Raw genomic sequence first — 16,744 nt, 5'->3', positions numbered from 1 at the left:
CTAACCACGAGGCCACTCGTATCAATTGGTCCAAAAAAATGACAGAAAAAAAACCCAAGAGAACAAGTGCATCTTTCCAAAAGCTGTACACAAGCACATTATTCCCCAAACACGATGGATGATTTCAAGTTGGTTTGGGGTCAACAACATCTCAAAAAAAAAAAACTGAGGGAGGGAGAGAAGAAGTCTGACTAAAAATAATAAAACATCTGAAAACAATTATTACACAAAATATTCACAATAATGTACTATGCATAGACGACGGTGACAATTTGTCACTATTTATGCCAAATAGGGTGCATCAGTTGCCCTCACTTTCATAAAATCTGATGCATGTTTGTTTGGGTGTTCCTTTTCACTAATTAAGACATCCTGTAAAATGTTTTGACCATATTCAAAAAGTCTAATGGTGGCACCATGAGGTTCATTTTTTGCCAAAAAACGCTTATTTTATGTTTTCGCGTAAGGTTTGAATCACAATGTTGGACTCCATTTATTGATTTCTTGTGAGCCAGAGATCATGTTAAGAACCTTTGCGAGGGATTGAGAAGCATTAATGTGATTCATAATACATTTGTATTGTTTAAAAGTAGTTGAACAATGATTCAATGAACAGCTAAAACTCAACCTGTGCTTGATAATATATTTAGAATATGTACTAAAAACGTGTATCTAAGATATTTGGTATACTCTATAAGGTGCCATCATGAAAAGTGATCGAAATTGTCATAAAATAGCAGCTTTTTCCATCACTTTGAGCTCCTGGTGCCACCATGAAACTTTTGAATTTTGTCAAAATATTTCACCCAGTGTGTTTTCTTACCAAAAGGAACATAAAAACAAAAAAAATGCATCATGATCGGAGGAACTTTTCATTTTTAGGGGGCAACCGATGCACCCTAATGCCAAATCCATCCTCCTGTGCCTTTGCTGATTAATCATCGGATGTACCGAAGCATCGGAGAACATCCACACGTGCAGCAAAACACACCAGTGTATCGTAAACCCGATTTGCAATCAAAACCAAACCCTCACTCAGCACTGCTGCAGTATATAGAACATTGCTAGACCGCACCGATGCTTTGACCTTTTGCGTTCAGCACAGACGACGAAGCTTATTACATTTTTGACTCCTTGCCTCGAATCAAAGAGCCTTTGTTTACTGTGCCTCCAAGTAACTAATGAACCGTTGCTCGTGTTATGTCATAAGCTGAGCTCTAAAGCGACCCTTCATCACATCCCTAACCAACACACAAGCCCAAAAAAAAAAAATTTCCCCAAACCCCTACAAAACTTCCTTGATTACATACTGATGCCAAGTTCAACGGTGCATTCTCTGCCGCCTTTGTAAGTCCCGATTTATTTATCTCGGCGGACGTGGCCACAATTATCTCTTTGTGTTTAAAAAAAAAAACAAAAAAAAAAAAACTGAAAAAGTGATCCCAGTGCCACGACGCGACACTGTGCTTTCCAGCCCCTTGTGCCAAGCTGGGGTTCAGCAAGGAAATGGGAAAATGAAACCCACAGAACGGCTTCAGAGAAGGTAGCAGTATAGGTGATCAGAAGCCTGAAGGATATCTCTCTCTCTCTCTCTCTCTCTCTCTCTCTCACACAGCTTCTGATCGAGGCCAATAAATCTGCAACAGGTGCATGGCAACAATAGCACGCGACTTATTTATAGAGGTGCAGCTACCACAGGGAGCACAGATACAGTTACGTTTGGTGAAACGCAAGAGTGATTTGATGTTAATCGCCTAAACAAACCATTTTTTTTTTTTTTAAAGATTTTTTGGGGGCTTTTTTCACCTTTATTATTGGACAGGACAGTGCAGACACAGGAAACGAGTGGGAGAGACAGACAGGGAGGGATCGGGAAATGACCCCGGGTCCCCGGACTTTACGGCACGGCGCCCCATCCACCTGAGCCACGACGCCCCCTAAACAAACCAACCATTTTAATTCCGACAGGCTCAAAGCAGAAGTGACTCGAGTAATGCTAATTCAGAGTGTATTCAAACGTACGGCCGATAAAACCTTTCGTAAAAACAAGGTACCGGTACAGTGTTAAAGTCCAGTCAAGACCGGGGTCATCAAGATGACCTTTCGGCGTGGAGTACATTTTGTGCGCAAATGGTCACATGACCTGCACCATAACCTGTACATACATAAAGAATTCCAGAGATTCATCCGAATTCACTTTGGTTACATTATATCGTAACAGTTGGGGCAGATATCATTTAAAAAATAATATTAAATTAAAAAAAGAAGACCCCGAACAGCTTACCTGGCCTTGTGTATTCAAGAGTCCCAGCCATCCCTGAGATCAGAGTCAAAAGTTTCGTGCTGGATCCAAAAATAAGACCAAAACAAACAAACAAACAAACAAACAAACAAAAAAAGCACAAACTGAAGCTCAGCTGTACTGTATTATCTGCAACGCATCACGGCGAACGTTCTTTATTGAGATCTGCTCATTGGATCAGCACGCTGTTCACAATGAGCACTGATAACAGGGCTGGTCACTTTAACAGCGCCGGAGCTGGTGGAGGCAGCCACTGTCGTCGCGAGACAGAGCAGTGGAACATAAAGAGAGCGAAAGACCAACAGGAAAAGCCTTAGTCATGCATGAAGCCCTGTTGTCCAGTGTCTACAACTCCCGTCTTCCTCCGCCTCCACTTCCCCTAAATTACACAAGGGCTGTTAGGAAGCCTCGGAGAGGAACAACGGCCTTTAGTGTCCCAATTCCCTTTCCTGATGCGATATTCTCTTCTACTTATCCTTGGGAACGAGTGTGGCGGCGGTGGGCGTCTGCTGAATCAGTCGATGAAATGGAGGAGCGCTGCGCTTACGGTGGATGAATACGTACACAAACTTGGCATATTGGCTGTAATATGGATTGTAATACTCTACAGACAGGAGGAGAGGAAAAAAAAAAAAAACCCAAAACACCCACATACAAGCGTATTTTGTGTTCTCTTTCGTTTTCATTCTCCAGAACATTCATAGCTACAGATTACTGACATACATACATACATATATATATATATATATATATATATATATATATATATATATATATGGCTCATGAGCAAAGCGGTGAGAACTTGGACTTGGTGTGCGAAGAGACAAAAACAGAGGAACCAAAAGCCACAGAAATCACACATGATGCATATGAAATGTCATACAGATTGCTCGACTTGACTGAAGACCTTCATGTGAACCCTAGTATCAGTAAAATGAAACTAACACTTACATTAGAACAACAACAACAACTTCCAGGAAAAATAAAAAGCTAGAAGAACAGAATTAGCATACATGTCACCACTCCCACCCAGTGGTGACCTCAACCGCTTTGAAGCCAAAGGACATTTAAAAAAAAAAAAAAAGTTCAGCGACTGGGTAAAATTCCACTTCTTCCATTCGGCATACTTTCAAGTATGAATGACTCCGGACTTCAGCATTCGCACAGGGAGTGAACGGGCCGGTCATGGTGCATCATCGCTTGAAAGAATTTCACCATTATCTACACTATGTCGGTCTCATGCACGGTTCTGGACACGAACGCAAGATTTATATAACTGGTCTTTTCTGAAAAAATAAAACAGGGATGAGATTAATGATCGATTGTCTACTTTAAAAAAAAAAAATTCCAGGGCTCGTGCATTATTTTTTTTTTGGTCCACTTGTTTCTGGTTCAGGGACGGTCACCTGCGTGAGGATCATTTCTTTCATTTACAATCCTGCACAGGCGGCACGGTGGTGTAGTGGTTAGCGCTGTCGTCTCACAGCAAGAAGGTCCGGGTTCGAGCCCCGTGGCCAACGAGGACCTTTCTGTGCGGAGTTTGCATGTTCTCCCCGTGTCCGCGTGGGTTTCCTCCGGGTGCTCCGGTTTCCCCCACAGTCCAAAGACATGCAGGTTAGGTTAACTGGTGACTCTAAATTGACCGTGAGTGTGAATGGTTGTCTGTGTCTATGTGTCAGCCCTGTGATGACCTGGCGACTTGTCCAGGGTGTACCCCGCCTTTCGCCCGTAGTCAGCTGGGATAGGCTCCAGCTTGCCTGCGACAGGATAAAGCGGCTAGAGATAATGAAATGAGAAATAAAAGAGCTTATTTTATATTTTCTCTCCTTTTTTTTGGTGTAGTTTGAGGTTTGTTTTTGTCCGCCAGTGGTGTAGCAGCTCCGGACCCAGTTTTGGGCGTCGGTTCCCTCCAGGCCTTAGTTCGCCGTGGGTGATGCCTGTGCTCCTACGGTACCTATGGACTGCAGAGAGTTCGTTGCTCATTTTAACATCGTGGTTGTCCAGCACTCTGTGCTTGGTGTGATGTTCCAAGCGATGTTGCTCGGTGGCATCGTGTCGGCGGTGCGGGACTTGTTTTTGTGCGCCTTTTGGTGGGACTACGGCTGCTACACCATTGGAATGACATCCTGACCTCTATTTGGTGGACTTTTTTTTTTTTCCTTCCCTCTCCTCCTCTATAACTGTAAAGCGACCTTGGGTTTTGAGAAAGGTGCTATATAAAGTGAACTTATTATTCATAAATTGTTCATCAGAGCCAGAAATTAGGTATTCAATTCCTGAAACTCCTGGTATTTTTTTGGGGGGGGGGGGACGACACCCCAAACATTTGTATCTGATGACCACTCCTGACTTCAAAATCCTATAATTGATGTATTACTACTGTTCAAGTCACTCATTTGTGTCAATTATACACAAATTTAATGAAACCTTTGTGAAAGCCAGTCACTTCATATAGATCAATGGGATTAAATCAAGAACCAGAATAGTAATGTAAGAATTTAAAAAATAAAATAAAAGGAAAAAACTGGCTCAGGTGGTGTAGATGTCAGTTCCGTTTGTCACGATGTCTTCTTTTAATGTTGCGTAACACTTCATAGCTAAGTGATCAAATGGTGACCCATCTAGTATGTCTCAATCTGCAATGGGCTGTATACTCCCTAGCGGTCTGTGCCTCATTGTTTGCATTCCTGACTGCTTTTCCAACACATCACTGCAGTTGGGGTGTGAGAGACTGAATCGTGCAAGAGGCCAAAGAGCACGTAGGTGTGAGACACTTAAAACAATTAAGTCAGGGCTCGACATTAACTTTTAAACCTATATATAAATAAAACTATAGAATTTAGTTGTGAATTGCAACATGAAATGAAGATCACACATCGAGTTGAAGTTTGGTTATTGGTTACTTTTTACTTGTAAAATTTAAAAACCACCCACACACAAACCCCACTATAGAAATATTTTGCGCAGGACTGTGCTCCTCCTGATCACAGAAACAAAGCTCCAGCTCTCTCTGCTCTTAATCTGTTCTTTCAGGATTTATCGCGGATGTCGCGTCTTGTTGAGCTGTTTGAAACCAATCCGGGTTTTCGGTGTTGAATAAGGAAGCGGCTTCACCTTTAAGAAAAATCAAACACTTTCATGAAGGCGCTGACTCGAATGCGAGCAGGAAAATAAATAAAAACGAGATTCTTAAGCAAACTCGTCCATCCTCACTTCCGGCTTTTTTTGTAAAATACATTTTAAATACAACCCCGATTCCAAAAAAGTTGGGACAAAGTACAAATTGTAAATAAAAACGGAATGCAATGATGTGGAAGTTTCAAAATTCCATATTTTATTCAGAATAGAACATAGATGACATATCAAGTGTTTAAACTGAGAAAATGTATCATTTAAAGAGAAAAATTCGGTGATTTTAAATTTCATGACAACAACACATCTCAAAAAAGTTGGGACAAGGCCATGTTTCCCACTGTGAGACATCCCCTTTTCTCTTTACAACAGTCTGTAAACGTCTGGGGACTGAGGAGACAAGTTGCTCAAGTTTAGGGATAGGAATGTTAACCCATTCTTGTCTAATGTAGGATTCTAGTTGCTCAACTGTCTTAGGTCTTTTTTGTCGTATCTTCCGTTTTATGATGCGCCTAATGTTTTCTATGGGTGAAAGATCTGGACTGCAGGCTGGCCAGTTCAGTACCCGGACCCTTCTTCTATGCAGCCATGATGCTGTAATTGATGCAGTATGTGGTTTGGCATTGTCATGTTGGAAAATGCAAGGTCTTCCCTGAAAGAGACGTCGTCTGGATGGGAGCATATGTTGCTCTAGAACCTGGATATACCTTTCAGCACTGATTGGGTCTTTCCAGATGTGTAAGCTGCCCATGCCACACGCACTAATGCAACCCGATACCATCAGAGATGCAGGCTTCTGAACTGAGCGCCGATAACAACTTGGGTCGTCCTTCTCCTCTTTAGTCCGAATGACACGGCGTCCCTGATTTCCATAAAGAACTTCACATTTTGATTCGTCTGACCACAGAACAGTTTTCCACTTTGCCACAGTCCATTTTAAATGAGCCTTGGCCCAGAGAAGACGTCTGCGCTTCTGGATCATGTTTAGACACAGCTTCTTCTTTGAACTATAGAGTTTTAGCTGGCAACGGCGGATGGCACGGTGAATTGTGTTCACAGATAATGTTCTCTGGAAATATTCCTGAGCCCATTTTGTGATTTCCAACACAGAAGCATGCCTGTATGTGATGCAGTGCCGTCTAAGGGCCCGAAGATCACGGGCACCCAGTATGGTTTTCTGGCCTTGACCCTTACGCACAGAGATTCTTCCAGATTCTCTGAATCTTTTGATGATATTATGCACTGTAGATGATGATATGTTCAAACTCTTTGCAATTTTACACTGTCGAACTCCTTTCTGATATTGCTCCACTATTTGTCGGTGCAGAATTAGGGGGATTGGTGATCCTCTTCCCATCTTTACTTCTCAGAGCCGCTGCCACTCCAAGATGCTCTTTTTATACCCAGTCATGTTAATGACCTATTGCCAATTGACCTAATGAGTTGCAATTTGGTCCTCCAGCTGTTCCTTTTTTGTACCTTTAACTTTTCCAGCCTCTTATTGCCCCTGTCCCAACTTTTTTGAGATATGTTGCAGTCATGAAATTTCAAATGAGCCAATATTTGGCATGAAATTTCAAAATGTCTCACTTTCGACATTTGATATGTTGTCTATGTTCTATTGTGAATACAATATCAGTTTTTGAGATTTGTAAATTATTGCATTCTGTTTTTATTTACAATTTGTACTTTGTCCCAACTTTTTTGGAATCAGGGTTGTACAATCGTGAATTTCTCTGGCGTTTTCAGGCTGAGCTCCTCTCCTCGCATTCTTTAACCACTTGTTCTTGAAGCATTTGCTTCTATTTGTTAACATTTTTCTTGATGGCGGGGAGACAGTAATGCCTTTTTATCTATTTCTTGGTTTGAACAAGCAAAAACAGTGCGAAAATTAACCGTATTGAAGACCGATTAAGCCTTGCTTGCCTGAAAGACGGTGTCTCTCTGACCCCGGCTGTAATCATCACGTGATGCGTGACGTCATGCACAAGGGGTCTATAAACAGTAGGCGTACCATACTACAACAGCGGGGGTGTATAAAATAACTTGCAAAGCAGTAAATGAAACCGAGACTAAGAAAACAGCCAAGACGTGATGGCGGATACGTAGTGAGGGACGCTTTCAGAAACTGAAATAAAAGATCAAAAAGCCTAATTTTTGTGGTGCTAGTTTGTAATATATGCTCATTTCAACTTGCCCAGTCAGGGACATATCCCACTTGCCCCGGGCAATCGGGCAGTCCTTCAAGTGCCATTCTACCATTGGATGTATTTTTTTGGCATAAAATACAATATATGACAACATGACTAGACAGAGAAATCTTTTAGCTTCAAAATGATAAACAATTTTGACAACGACAAGTATATTAATTTTGCGACCAGTCACCTACCCTTTTAATTTCCGCACGGTAGTGAAACGTGATGTCATCGGCAGGTTCCCCTTCTTGTGTACCACGTCACGTGTGACGTGGCACAGATCATCAGCAATGGCGGATAGAACGCGATTGTCAGCTTCGGAAAAGAAGCGAAGGAAAATAGCAAGTGATGCCCAAAGGAGACGGTCGATGGTGAATATCGGCACAGCAATCGACAAGTGGAAATCGCGTTCTATCCGCCATTGCTGATAATCTGTGCCACGTCACGCGTGACGTGGTACACAAGAAAGGGAACCTGCCGATGACATCACGCGCAGAAATTAAAAGGGTAGGTGACTTTGGTCGCAAAATTAATATACTTGTCGTTGTCAAAAAATTATGTTTGATATATCATTTTGAAGCTAAAAGATTTCTCTGTCTAGTCATGTTGTCATAAAATATATTGTATTTTATGCCAAAGAATACATCCAATGGTGGAATGGCACTTTAAGGTCGAGCCTTGTAAGCACATAGAAATGGTTTTTGAGAATCGGTTTATTTTATTTTTTTTACCTCAGCTAATTCACGTTTCTTTTCAGGAGCTTTACCTTTTATGGGTGGCAGTAAATGCAAATGAGCGGCATCTTCACACTTTTTTAAAACAGGTGATTGGCATTAACAAACGTACACCTAAAAGTTTATGCACACCTGCCCATCCATCATCTATAACTGTATACCACTTATTCGTTAAGATCGCGAGAAACTGTGGGTTTTAGCCACTGCAAACCAAGCTGAAACTCAGCACCTTCAGGTTTCTGAGCTGCTACGCCATGACACCTGGTCGATCGCACCCATGTGTGCATTCTGAACGAAAGATTTCGTCCCCCATCAGTGTTTCAGTTCATCCTAAAAGGGACGGAGGTCAGGGCTCTATTCAGGCCACTTGAGTTCTTCGACATACATCATGGCAAACCATGTCCTTATAGCGCTCTGTATGTACAGGGGCAGTTTTCTTGCCGGAACATGTTTGGCTTCAACCTCTTTGCTCCGGTGAAGAGAAGCTGTGATGGTACAGCATGCAAAGACCATGCAATACAACTGTATGCTTCCAACATTGTGGCAGTGGTTTGGGTAAGCCCCACATTTGGGCGTGATAGTCAGGTGTCCACAAACTTTTGGTATACAAAGTGAGTACAAAACAAAAACGTTAAAACTTTTTTTTTTTGAGTAACTAACAAACAAACAGTTTGTTTGTAAAAGAAAGCTGTACTGAAGTTACAGGGGTCCCTGACCGTACACCGTTTGAGAACTGGTATAGACAGCAGAGACAAGCCCGAGTCTGATTTTAAGAAGCTACTGAAGGTCACGTCGAATAAACAAAGTATTTTCGTGACTGTGATCGCTGACTCATAGTCAGCCGACGATGACTTTGGTATTCTGTGGTATATTGAAACCTAAAGGAAGGCAATTCGTCTCTTGTTCCTGGTGATATTTATGAAGGTGACATTTATGGACATGACCATTATTATGCAAGACAGGATGCATCTGTATTGCCATATTAGTTACCAGACACAACATACTAAGAGGGACGGCACAGTTTATGTTAAAATACATTTGTAATTAGCGGTTTGCCTATACGTTAAAAAAAAAAGCCTGTCGTTTTAAACACCTCATTTTCTGCCAATTTTTGATGACTTTCCACCTGCGAGATTGTTCCCCATTACACGACGGCTCCTATGAAACTTATTCAAAAGCATGCGCTGGATATAGTCTTGTTTTTACTTCTTGGCATTTCCCCACACACTTGGTTGAAAACATAGCAACAGAACATGAACTGTACAAGTTCATAGAACAGTTCATTTCAGTTCACTATTCTGAGATCACTCTGCTTGTCTGTGTTCACCACGTAAAAGATTTACTTTCTACTTCGACATGAAGTAGAGTTAGCGACATCAGTAAACCTGGCAAAGGATACTTCAGAAATTTGACTTAAAAATACAAAAGCCCGTCCGATAAAGAAGGGATGGCACGTTTACTGGAAACACCTTTTATGGAAATGTAGCTAGCTAGCTAGCTAGCCGAAGAAGTGCTATAAAGCCAGTGTGGAGTCTTCGGGATCCATTTCCAATAGCAGCGTGAAAATAAAAACAGAACGTTTGGCCACACTGTGTGTGAAAAGCCAGGTAAAATCTCATCTCATCTCATTATCTCTAGCCGCTTTATCCTGTTCTACAGGGTCGCAGGCGAGCTGGAGCCTATCCCAGCTGACTATGGACAAGTCGCCAGGTCATCACAGGGCTGACACATAGACCATTCACACCTACGGTCAATTTAGAGTCACCAGTTAACCTAACCTGCATGTCTTTGGACTGTGGGGGAAACCGGAGCACCCGGAGGAAACCCACGCGGACACGGGGAGAACATGCAAACTCCACACAGAAAGGCCCTCGCCGGCCACGGGGCTCGAACCCGGACCTTCTTGCTGTGAGGCGACAGCGCTAACCACTACACCACCGTGCCGCCCCCAGGTAAAATGCCAAATGTTAATTTCTTGTTTTGAGAAGTGCTGTATAAAAGCAAGATCATACTCGCAATCGAATATAGTCATTGCTACAGTAGAACTGCACAGCTGCCAGTGCGAGATTGGCTTACTTTTATACAACAGGTCTATAACCAAGAAATTAATATTGCTAGAGTCAAAATTGTTCAAATACAAGACCGACAATAGCTGTAAAAATCGACCGGATCCCATTTTTACACAAATCAGGGCAAGTTAATCTCATTTTACTAATCCTGATGCCAGCTGTACCCTGAGGTTACGCCGAGGTTACTGAATGTTCTTTTTGGCAAAGTTCATGACTTCTAAACAGAGAGTCAAGTTGCATTACATGCCGAGTTATATTCATCTTCAAAACAAACTCTGAGTCTGAACACGCTGGCTAATATGAATTCATACGGGTTTCTATCCTTATTTAATCCTGTATGTAACAGGGATGAGAATGGGACATTTATATAAAAAAAAAAAAAAAACCACCTCTGAAATGTCTGCCAACTTTCCCACACACATATATACGTTTTCAAATTCAATGATGGTTTAAAACATTTATAAACTTTAAGATAACAAATCCCTACAGATATAATTTTATACAAGTAACGATATATTAAATTCCTCCTGACTCTCTATTGCCGCTTTTCCACTACCAACGCGGCTGAGTTGGGCTGAGCCGTGCCGTGTTGAGTTGGGCTGAGTCGAGCTGAGTGGGGCTGTTGGAGTTGCATTTCGACTACAACCGCGCTGAACCGTGCTGGCTGGACACATTGGGTGGAGTTAGCGAAAGTGGGTGGACGTCACGTGATGTCGTTAGGCGGCGCAAACAGTGACATCAGTGAGCTTTTAAGCGGTAGTCTCACGACCCGAATAGTAAACAATAAACATGGAGGACATGGAGTCGTTAGTGTTGCTGGTCTTGGTGCTGTGGCTTGTTGTCACCGACAACGCCAACAGATACTGGCAAGAGCGTATAGATGAGGCGAAGCGCATAAGGCTTCAGAAATTCTCGTAATTCGTAATTATTCTTCTTCCGGGTTTACGGTGTTTACAGATCCCAGCGTGCTCGCGGGGCGTGTGTGGGCATGTGAGGACACTCCTCCTCACCAATCAGTGCACAGGGGAGTGTCTCCTCACGCCCCTAGCCCCACTCGGCTCGGTTTGGCTCGCTTCAGCCCCACTCCAAAACCGTGTGAGTTTTGGGGGCTGAGTAGGGCTGAAGCGAGCTGAGTCGTGCTGCTCTGAGGTAGTCGAAACGCGAGCTGTGTCAAGCTGAAGTGAGCTGAAAAAGGGTAGTGGAAAAGGGCCATTTAAGTAAAACGTACCTTTGTGCTTTTTTTGTTTAGATGTGCTGCTGGATGTTTCTAGCTCCTCCGTTTCCATAACTGATCATATCTGAGCACAGAATACACAGAACCTTTCCCGGCACGTCCACTTTTTGGATATGTTCCATCAGGCACGTCGTCACAGTTTGTGTCTCTATCTGCACAGTAACGCTACTATCGAGCCATGCCCATCGGAAAGTTCTTTATCCCGTTCGATTTATCGATTTCCCTGGCACGATCCTCATTTTTGCGGTCCAAAACTTTCACCATATTGGCGAAGTAACTTTGAAAACTAACCAAAATAACTAGAACTTAAGAAGTGATCAAAACCGTGTATGTATAGCTTGTTTCTCCACGAATTGTAGAAGAAGTGAGATGAAACTAGCGCCAAAATGTTGCCGGAAATCGTCGCGAGTTGTCGTTAGGATAAATATTGAAGAAAGCAATGACGATTTCCGTTATCACAGCTGCAACTAATTTTGCGATGAGCACTGCCGAAAGATGCTGGCGGGCGGTCGGTCGGTCCTGCCTGCTTGTGCCACCACAAGCCTCGCCTCGCACCGACCCCTACCCTGAAATTTTCTCAACGGATTTACACGGTTCACAAAAATGACATTTTCAGCGGGAAAAACTCGGAATTCCGCAGATCCACGGAAAATTCTCATCCCTGATGTAACTTCCGTCAGAAAGTCAAACCATTCATCAGTGATCTATTGATATTAATAAACATGTGATTCTGTGTGGGACAAGACCAACATGGTTCAGATTTGTTCAACAACACACTAGATTACTCACTAATTTCATCAACTCTGAGTAGGGGAGGCGTGTTCACAGAAAATTATGAGGAAAATACTGAAGCATGATTTAAGTGCTTTACTCAGACTAGACTCATTCCTGCTTTTTGAGAAGTACGTCTAATTATTTAGAATTAGTAATACTGAAATTGCTACAGTGGCTATTAAAAAAAAAAAAAAAGTTTGTTTTTACATCAGAAAAACCTACCGTATATGAGACCACGATAAATAATTTCAAAACTTTTCCCACCTTTAAATGTGACCTAGAACCTGTACAATTCAATTGAACAAACAAATCTGTTCGGGGGAAAAACTTAAAAAACCGTCCAATAAGCTGGTTGCGTAAGTGTGTACACCCTTAAACTAATACTTTGTTGAAGCACCTTTTGATTTAATTACAGCATTCAGTCTTTTTGGGTCGGAGTCTATCAGCCTACCACATCTAGACTTGGCGATATTTGCCCACTCTTCCTTGCAAAAGTGCTCCAAATCTGTCAGATTGCGAGGGCATCTCTTGTGCACAGCCCTCTTCAGGTCACCCCACAGATTCTCAATCGGATTTAGGTCTGGGCTCTGGCTGGGCCGTTCCAAAACTTTTTGGGGGTCATTGTCGTGCTGAAAGATGAAATTCCTCTCCATCTTCAGCTTTCTAGCTGAAGGTTTTGGGACAAACTTGACTGGTATTTAGAACCGTTTGTAATTCCCTCCACCTTGACTAAAGCCCCTGTTCCAGCTGAAGAAAAGCAACCCCAAAACATGATGCTGCCACCACCGTGCTTCACCGTGGGTATGGCGGTTTTGATGATGCGCAGTGTTGTTTTTGCGCCAAACATTTTGTACCTTTTGGAATTGTGGCCAAAAAGTTCAACCATCAGACCAGAACACATTTTCCCACATGCTTTTGGGAGAGTCAATGTTTTTTTTGTTTTGTTTTGCAAAATTTAGCCGGGCCTGGATGGTTTTCTTTGACCCGACCTCATAGTCCAGACATCCGGAGAATACGGGAGATTCTTGTCACATGTAGTACACAACCAGTACTTGCCAGAAATCCCTGCAGCTCCTTCAGTGTTGCTGTAGGCCTCTTGGCAGCCTCCCTGACCAGTTTTCTTCTTGTCTTTTCATCAATTTTTGAGGGACGTCCAGTTCTCGGTAATGTCACTGTTGTCCCATATTTTCTCCGCTTCTAGATGACTGTCTCCACTGTGCTCCATGGTATATCTAATGCCGTGGAAATGTTTTTGTCCCCTTCTCCTGACTGATACCTTTCAACAATCAGTACGTTTACATGCACGTCCAAATCGAGCTGCTGTCGGTAATCGAGCAAAGGGTCCCAGCAGGGTTGCCAGAGAAATCCAATCCTACATGCACAAGTGAAATCGGGCTATTGTGCAAGGTGCATTGTGCACCCGAGCCACGCGGGGCGCTACACGCCCCATCGTGTTGGTACACTTCCGGTTGTCGTCATGAAGAGCTATAGTGTTGCCAGATACTGCTGACGTATTCCAGCCCAAAACATGTTCAAATCTGCTAAAATGCACTTAAAACCCCCAATCTGGCAACACTGGCAGTTCCTTGCTCTAACAGACTGTATGGCTACAAACTGTCCGGCGCAGACCACTGTTTTGTAAGACAACTTATTTTGCACAATAATATTTTTCTAAAGTCCATTTTTTGCTTACAATTTAACTTATGTCTTAATAAACACACAAAAAGTTCAATTGTTTTGTTTTTATTGACATTCTTCAGATGTTGGACATGTATATACACACACACACACACACACACACACACACAAATACAGTGACTTCTTTATGTACACAATTCACAACTATGCAACAGCTGTACAGATGTATTTGGTGATACAGTAAGTGAGCTAAATTTTAACAGTGCATACAATGCCACAAAAAGAAAAGATTCATGCTGTTGTCATGATTCGTTGTCATGCCGACCGAGGCTGTTGCGTTTCCCTTGTGGTCTCGTCACTCGTCACTTCCGGAAGGGGCAGTGCTGAAGTAAGTAGCTCGAATACGTAGCTCAATAGGGTTTACATGCACTAATGCCGCTTTTCCACTACAAACGCGGCTGAGTTGGGCTGAGCCGTGCCGTGCTGAGTCGAGCTGAGTGGGGCTGTTGGAGTTGCATTTCGACTACAACCGCGCTGAACCGTGCTGGCTGGAAGTGGGTGGACACATTGGGTGGAGTTAGCGAAAGTGGGTGGACGTCACGTGATGTCGTTAAGCAGCGCAAACAGTGACATCAGTGAGCTTTTAAGCGGTAGTCTCACGACCCGGATAGTAAACAATAAACATGGAGGACATGGAGTCGTTAGTGTTGCTGGTCTTGGTGCTGTGGCTTGTTGTCACCGACAACGCCAACAGATACTGGCAAGAGCGTATAGATGAGGCGAAGCGCATAAGGCTTCAGAAATTCTCGTAATTCGTAATTATTCTTCTTCCAGGTTTGCGGTGTTTACAGATCCCAGCGTGCTCGCGGGGTGTGTGTGGGCATGTGAGGACACTCCTCCTCACCAATCAGTGCACAGTGGAGTGTCTCCTCACGCCCCCAGCCTCACTTGGCTCGCTTTGGCTCGCTTCAGCCCCACTCCAAAACGGTGCGAGTTTTAGGGGCTAAGCAGGGCTGAAGCGAGCCGAGTCGTGCTGTTCTTTGGTAGTCGAAACGCGAGCCGTGTCGGGCTGAAGCGAGCTGAAGTGAGCTGAAAAAGGGTAGTGGAAAAGGGCCATAAGTAGCTCGGCAGAAATCGCATAATCTAGGTCGTGTAGCTCGATTCCGAGAAATCAAGTTCGGTTCAATTTCAGCCCAATTAAGGTGTATACATGGCATTTTGAACTTCGATTTCAGTCAAGCAACGGCAGAAATTCGATTCTCTCTATGTGCATGTAAATGCACTGAATGAGATCCCTTTGATGCTTTGTAAGCTCTCTGAACCCTGGCTTTTGCTGGAGGAGGCAACTGAGTAAATGTCTGAACTTTATTTGGGGTTAATCAGAGTCATTTTAATTGATGACGGATGTGAACCCAAAAAGACTGAATGCTGTAATTAAATCAAAAGGTGCTTCAACGAAGTATTAGTTTAAGGGTGTGCACACTTATGCAACCAGCTTACTGTACTCCCCCCAACAGATTTGCTTGTTTTTCAGTTGAATTGTGCAGGTTATAGGTCACATTAAAGGTGGGGAAAGTTTTGAAAATATTTATCATGGTCTCATTTTTTTTACATCAGAAAAACCTAATTATTTTAACGGGGTGTGTACACTTTATATCCACTGTAAATACAGAAATGTTTATATTTCTTGAAAGAACACAATCATCGTTCATTTTATGGTGAAATGTAATACATCTGAATATAGCCTACACTGCCCTGCCAAAAAAAAAAAAAAAAGCTCACGCGCTAATATTTGGTTGGAGCACCTTTAGCTTTGCATTCACCGTGACATTGTTTCCATAAACTTATGCAATGTCACAACATTCATTTCATGCCAGAGTTGCATTCATATTTCACCGAGCTCTTGTGCTGAGGACGGGAGAGTCGAACCACTGCGGAAAGTCTTCTCCAGCACATCCCAAAGATTCTCAATGGGGTTACGGTTGGGACTCTGTGGTGGCCAATTCATGTGTAAAATGATTCCTCATGCTTCCTGAACCACTCTTTCACAATCTGAGCTCTAATTTTATGCCAGTGCCACGAGAGAAGAAAAAAAAAAAAAAACCCTGATGTGATAACCTGGTCATTCAGTACATTCAGGTCATCAGCTGACTTCATTTTATTTCCACATGACGTTGCGGAGTCTCGACCTGACCAAATGAAGCAACCCCAGATCATAACACTGCCTCCAGAGGCTTGTACAGCGGCCACTACGGACGATGGATGCATAGCTTCATGCGCTTCCCTTCTTACCCTGACACGCCCATCACTCAGGAAGGAGGGTCAATCTGAAGTCTGACCACATGACCTTTTTCCCTTGCGCCACAGTCGAACCTTTATGCTCCCTAGCAAACTGAAGCCTTTTTCCCCCCTAATTAGACTCCCCAATAAGGGGTTTTCTTATAGCCACACAGCTGTTTTGTACCAATCCTGAGAGTTCTCCTCACATCGTGAGTGTGGAAATGCTCTTAATTTCACTTTTGAATGTAGCCGTGAGTTCTGTTAAATTTTTTTTTTTTTTATGCATGAGATACATGACTTCACAGGCGGCATGGTGGTGTAGTGGTTAGCGCTGTCGCCTCACAGCAAGAAGGTCCGGGTTTGAGCCCCGTGGCTGGCGAGGGCCT

The 16,744-nt window shown here is 43.0% G+C and overlaps 1 protein-coding gene across 2 annotated transcripts in view; it reads right to left on the bottom strand.

The window, feature by feature from the left end:
* Positions 1-16,744, bottom strand: part of tfeb (transcription factor EB) — an 82,748-nt gene that overhangs the window by 40,586 nt on the left and 25,418 nt on the right. Inside the window, exon 1 of one of the 2 annotated variants that reach the window (XM_060910160.1) lies at positions 2,285-2,560. The exons of the other annotated variant lie outside the window; for it this stretch is intronic. Within the exon in view, the coding sequence (XP_060766143.1) occupies positions 2,285-2,315 (31 nt within the window). The 5' untranslated portion in view covers positions 2,316-2,560. Of the gene's footprint in view, positions 1-2,284; positions 2,561-16,744 lie in introns of those variants that run through there. 2 annotated transcript variants of the gene reach the window in all.

Source organism: Neoarius graeffei, chromosome 26 (assembly GCF_027579695.1).
Source record: "Neoarius graeffei isolate fNeoGra1 chromosome 26, fNeoGra1.pri, whole genome shotgun sequence".
Lineage (NCBI taxonomy): Eukaryota > Metazoa > Chordata > Actinopteri > Siluriformes > Ariidae > Neoarius > Neoarius graeffei.
Note: the sequence above shows the minus strand (reverse complement) of the source record. Positions and strands in the feature narration are given on the sequence as shown.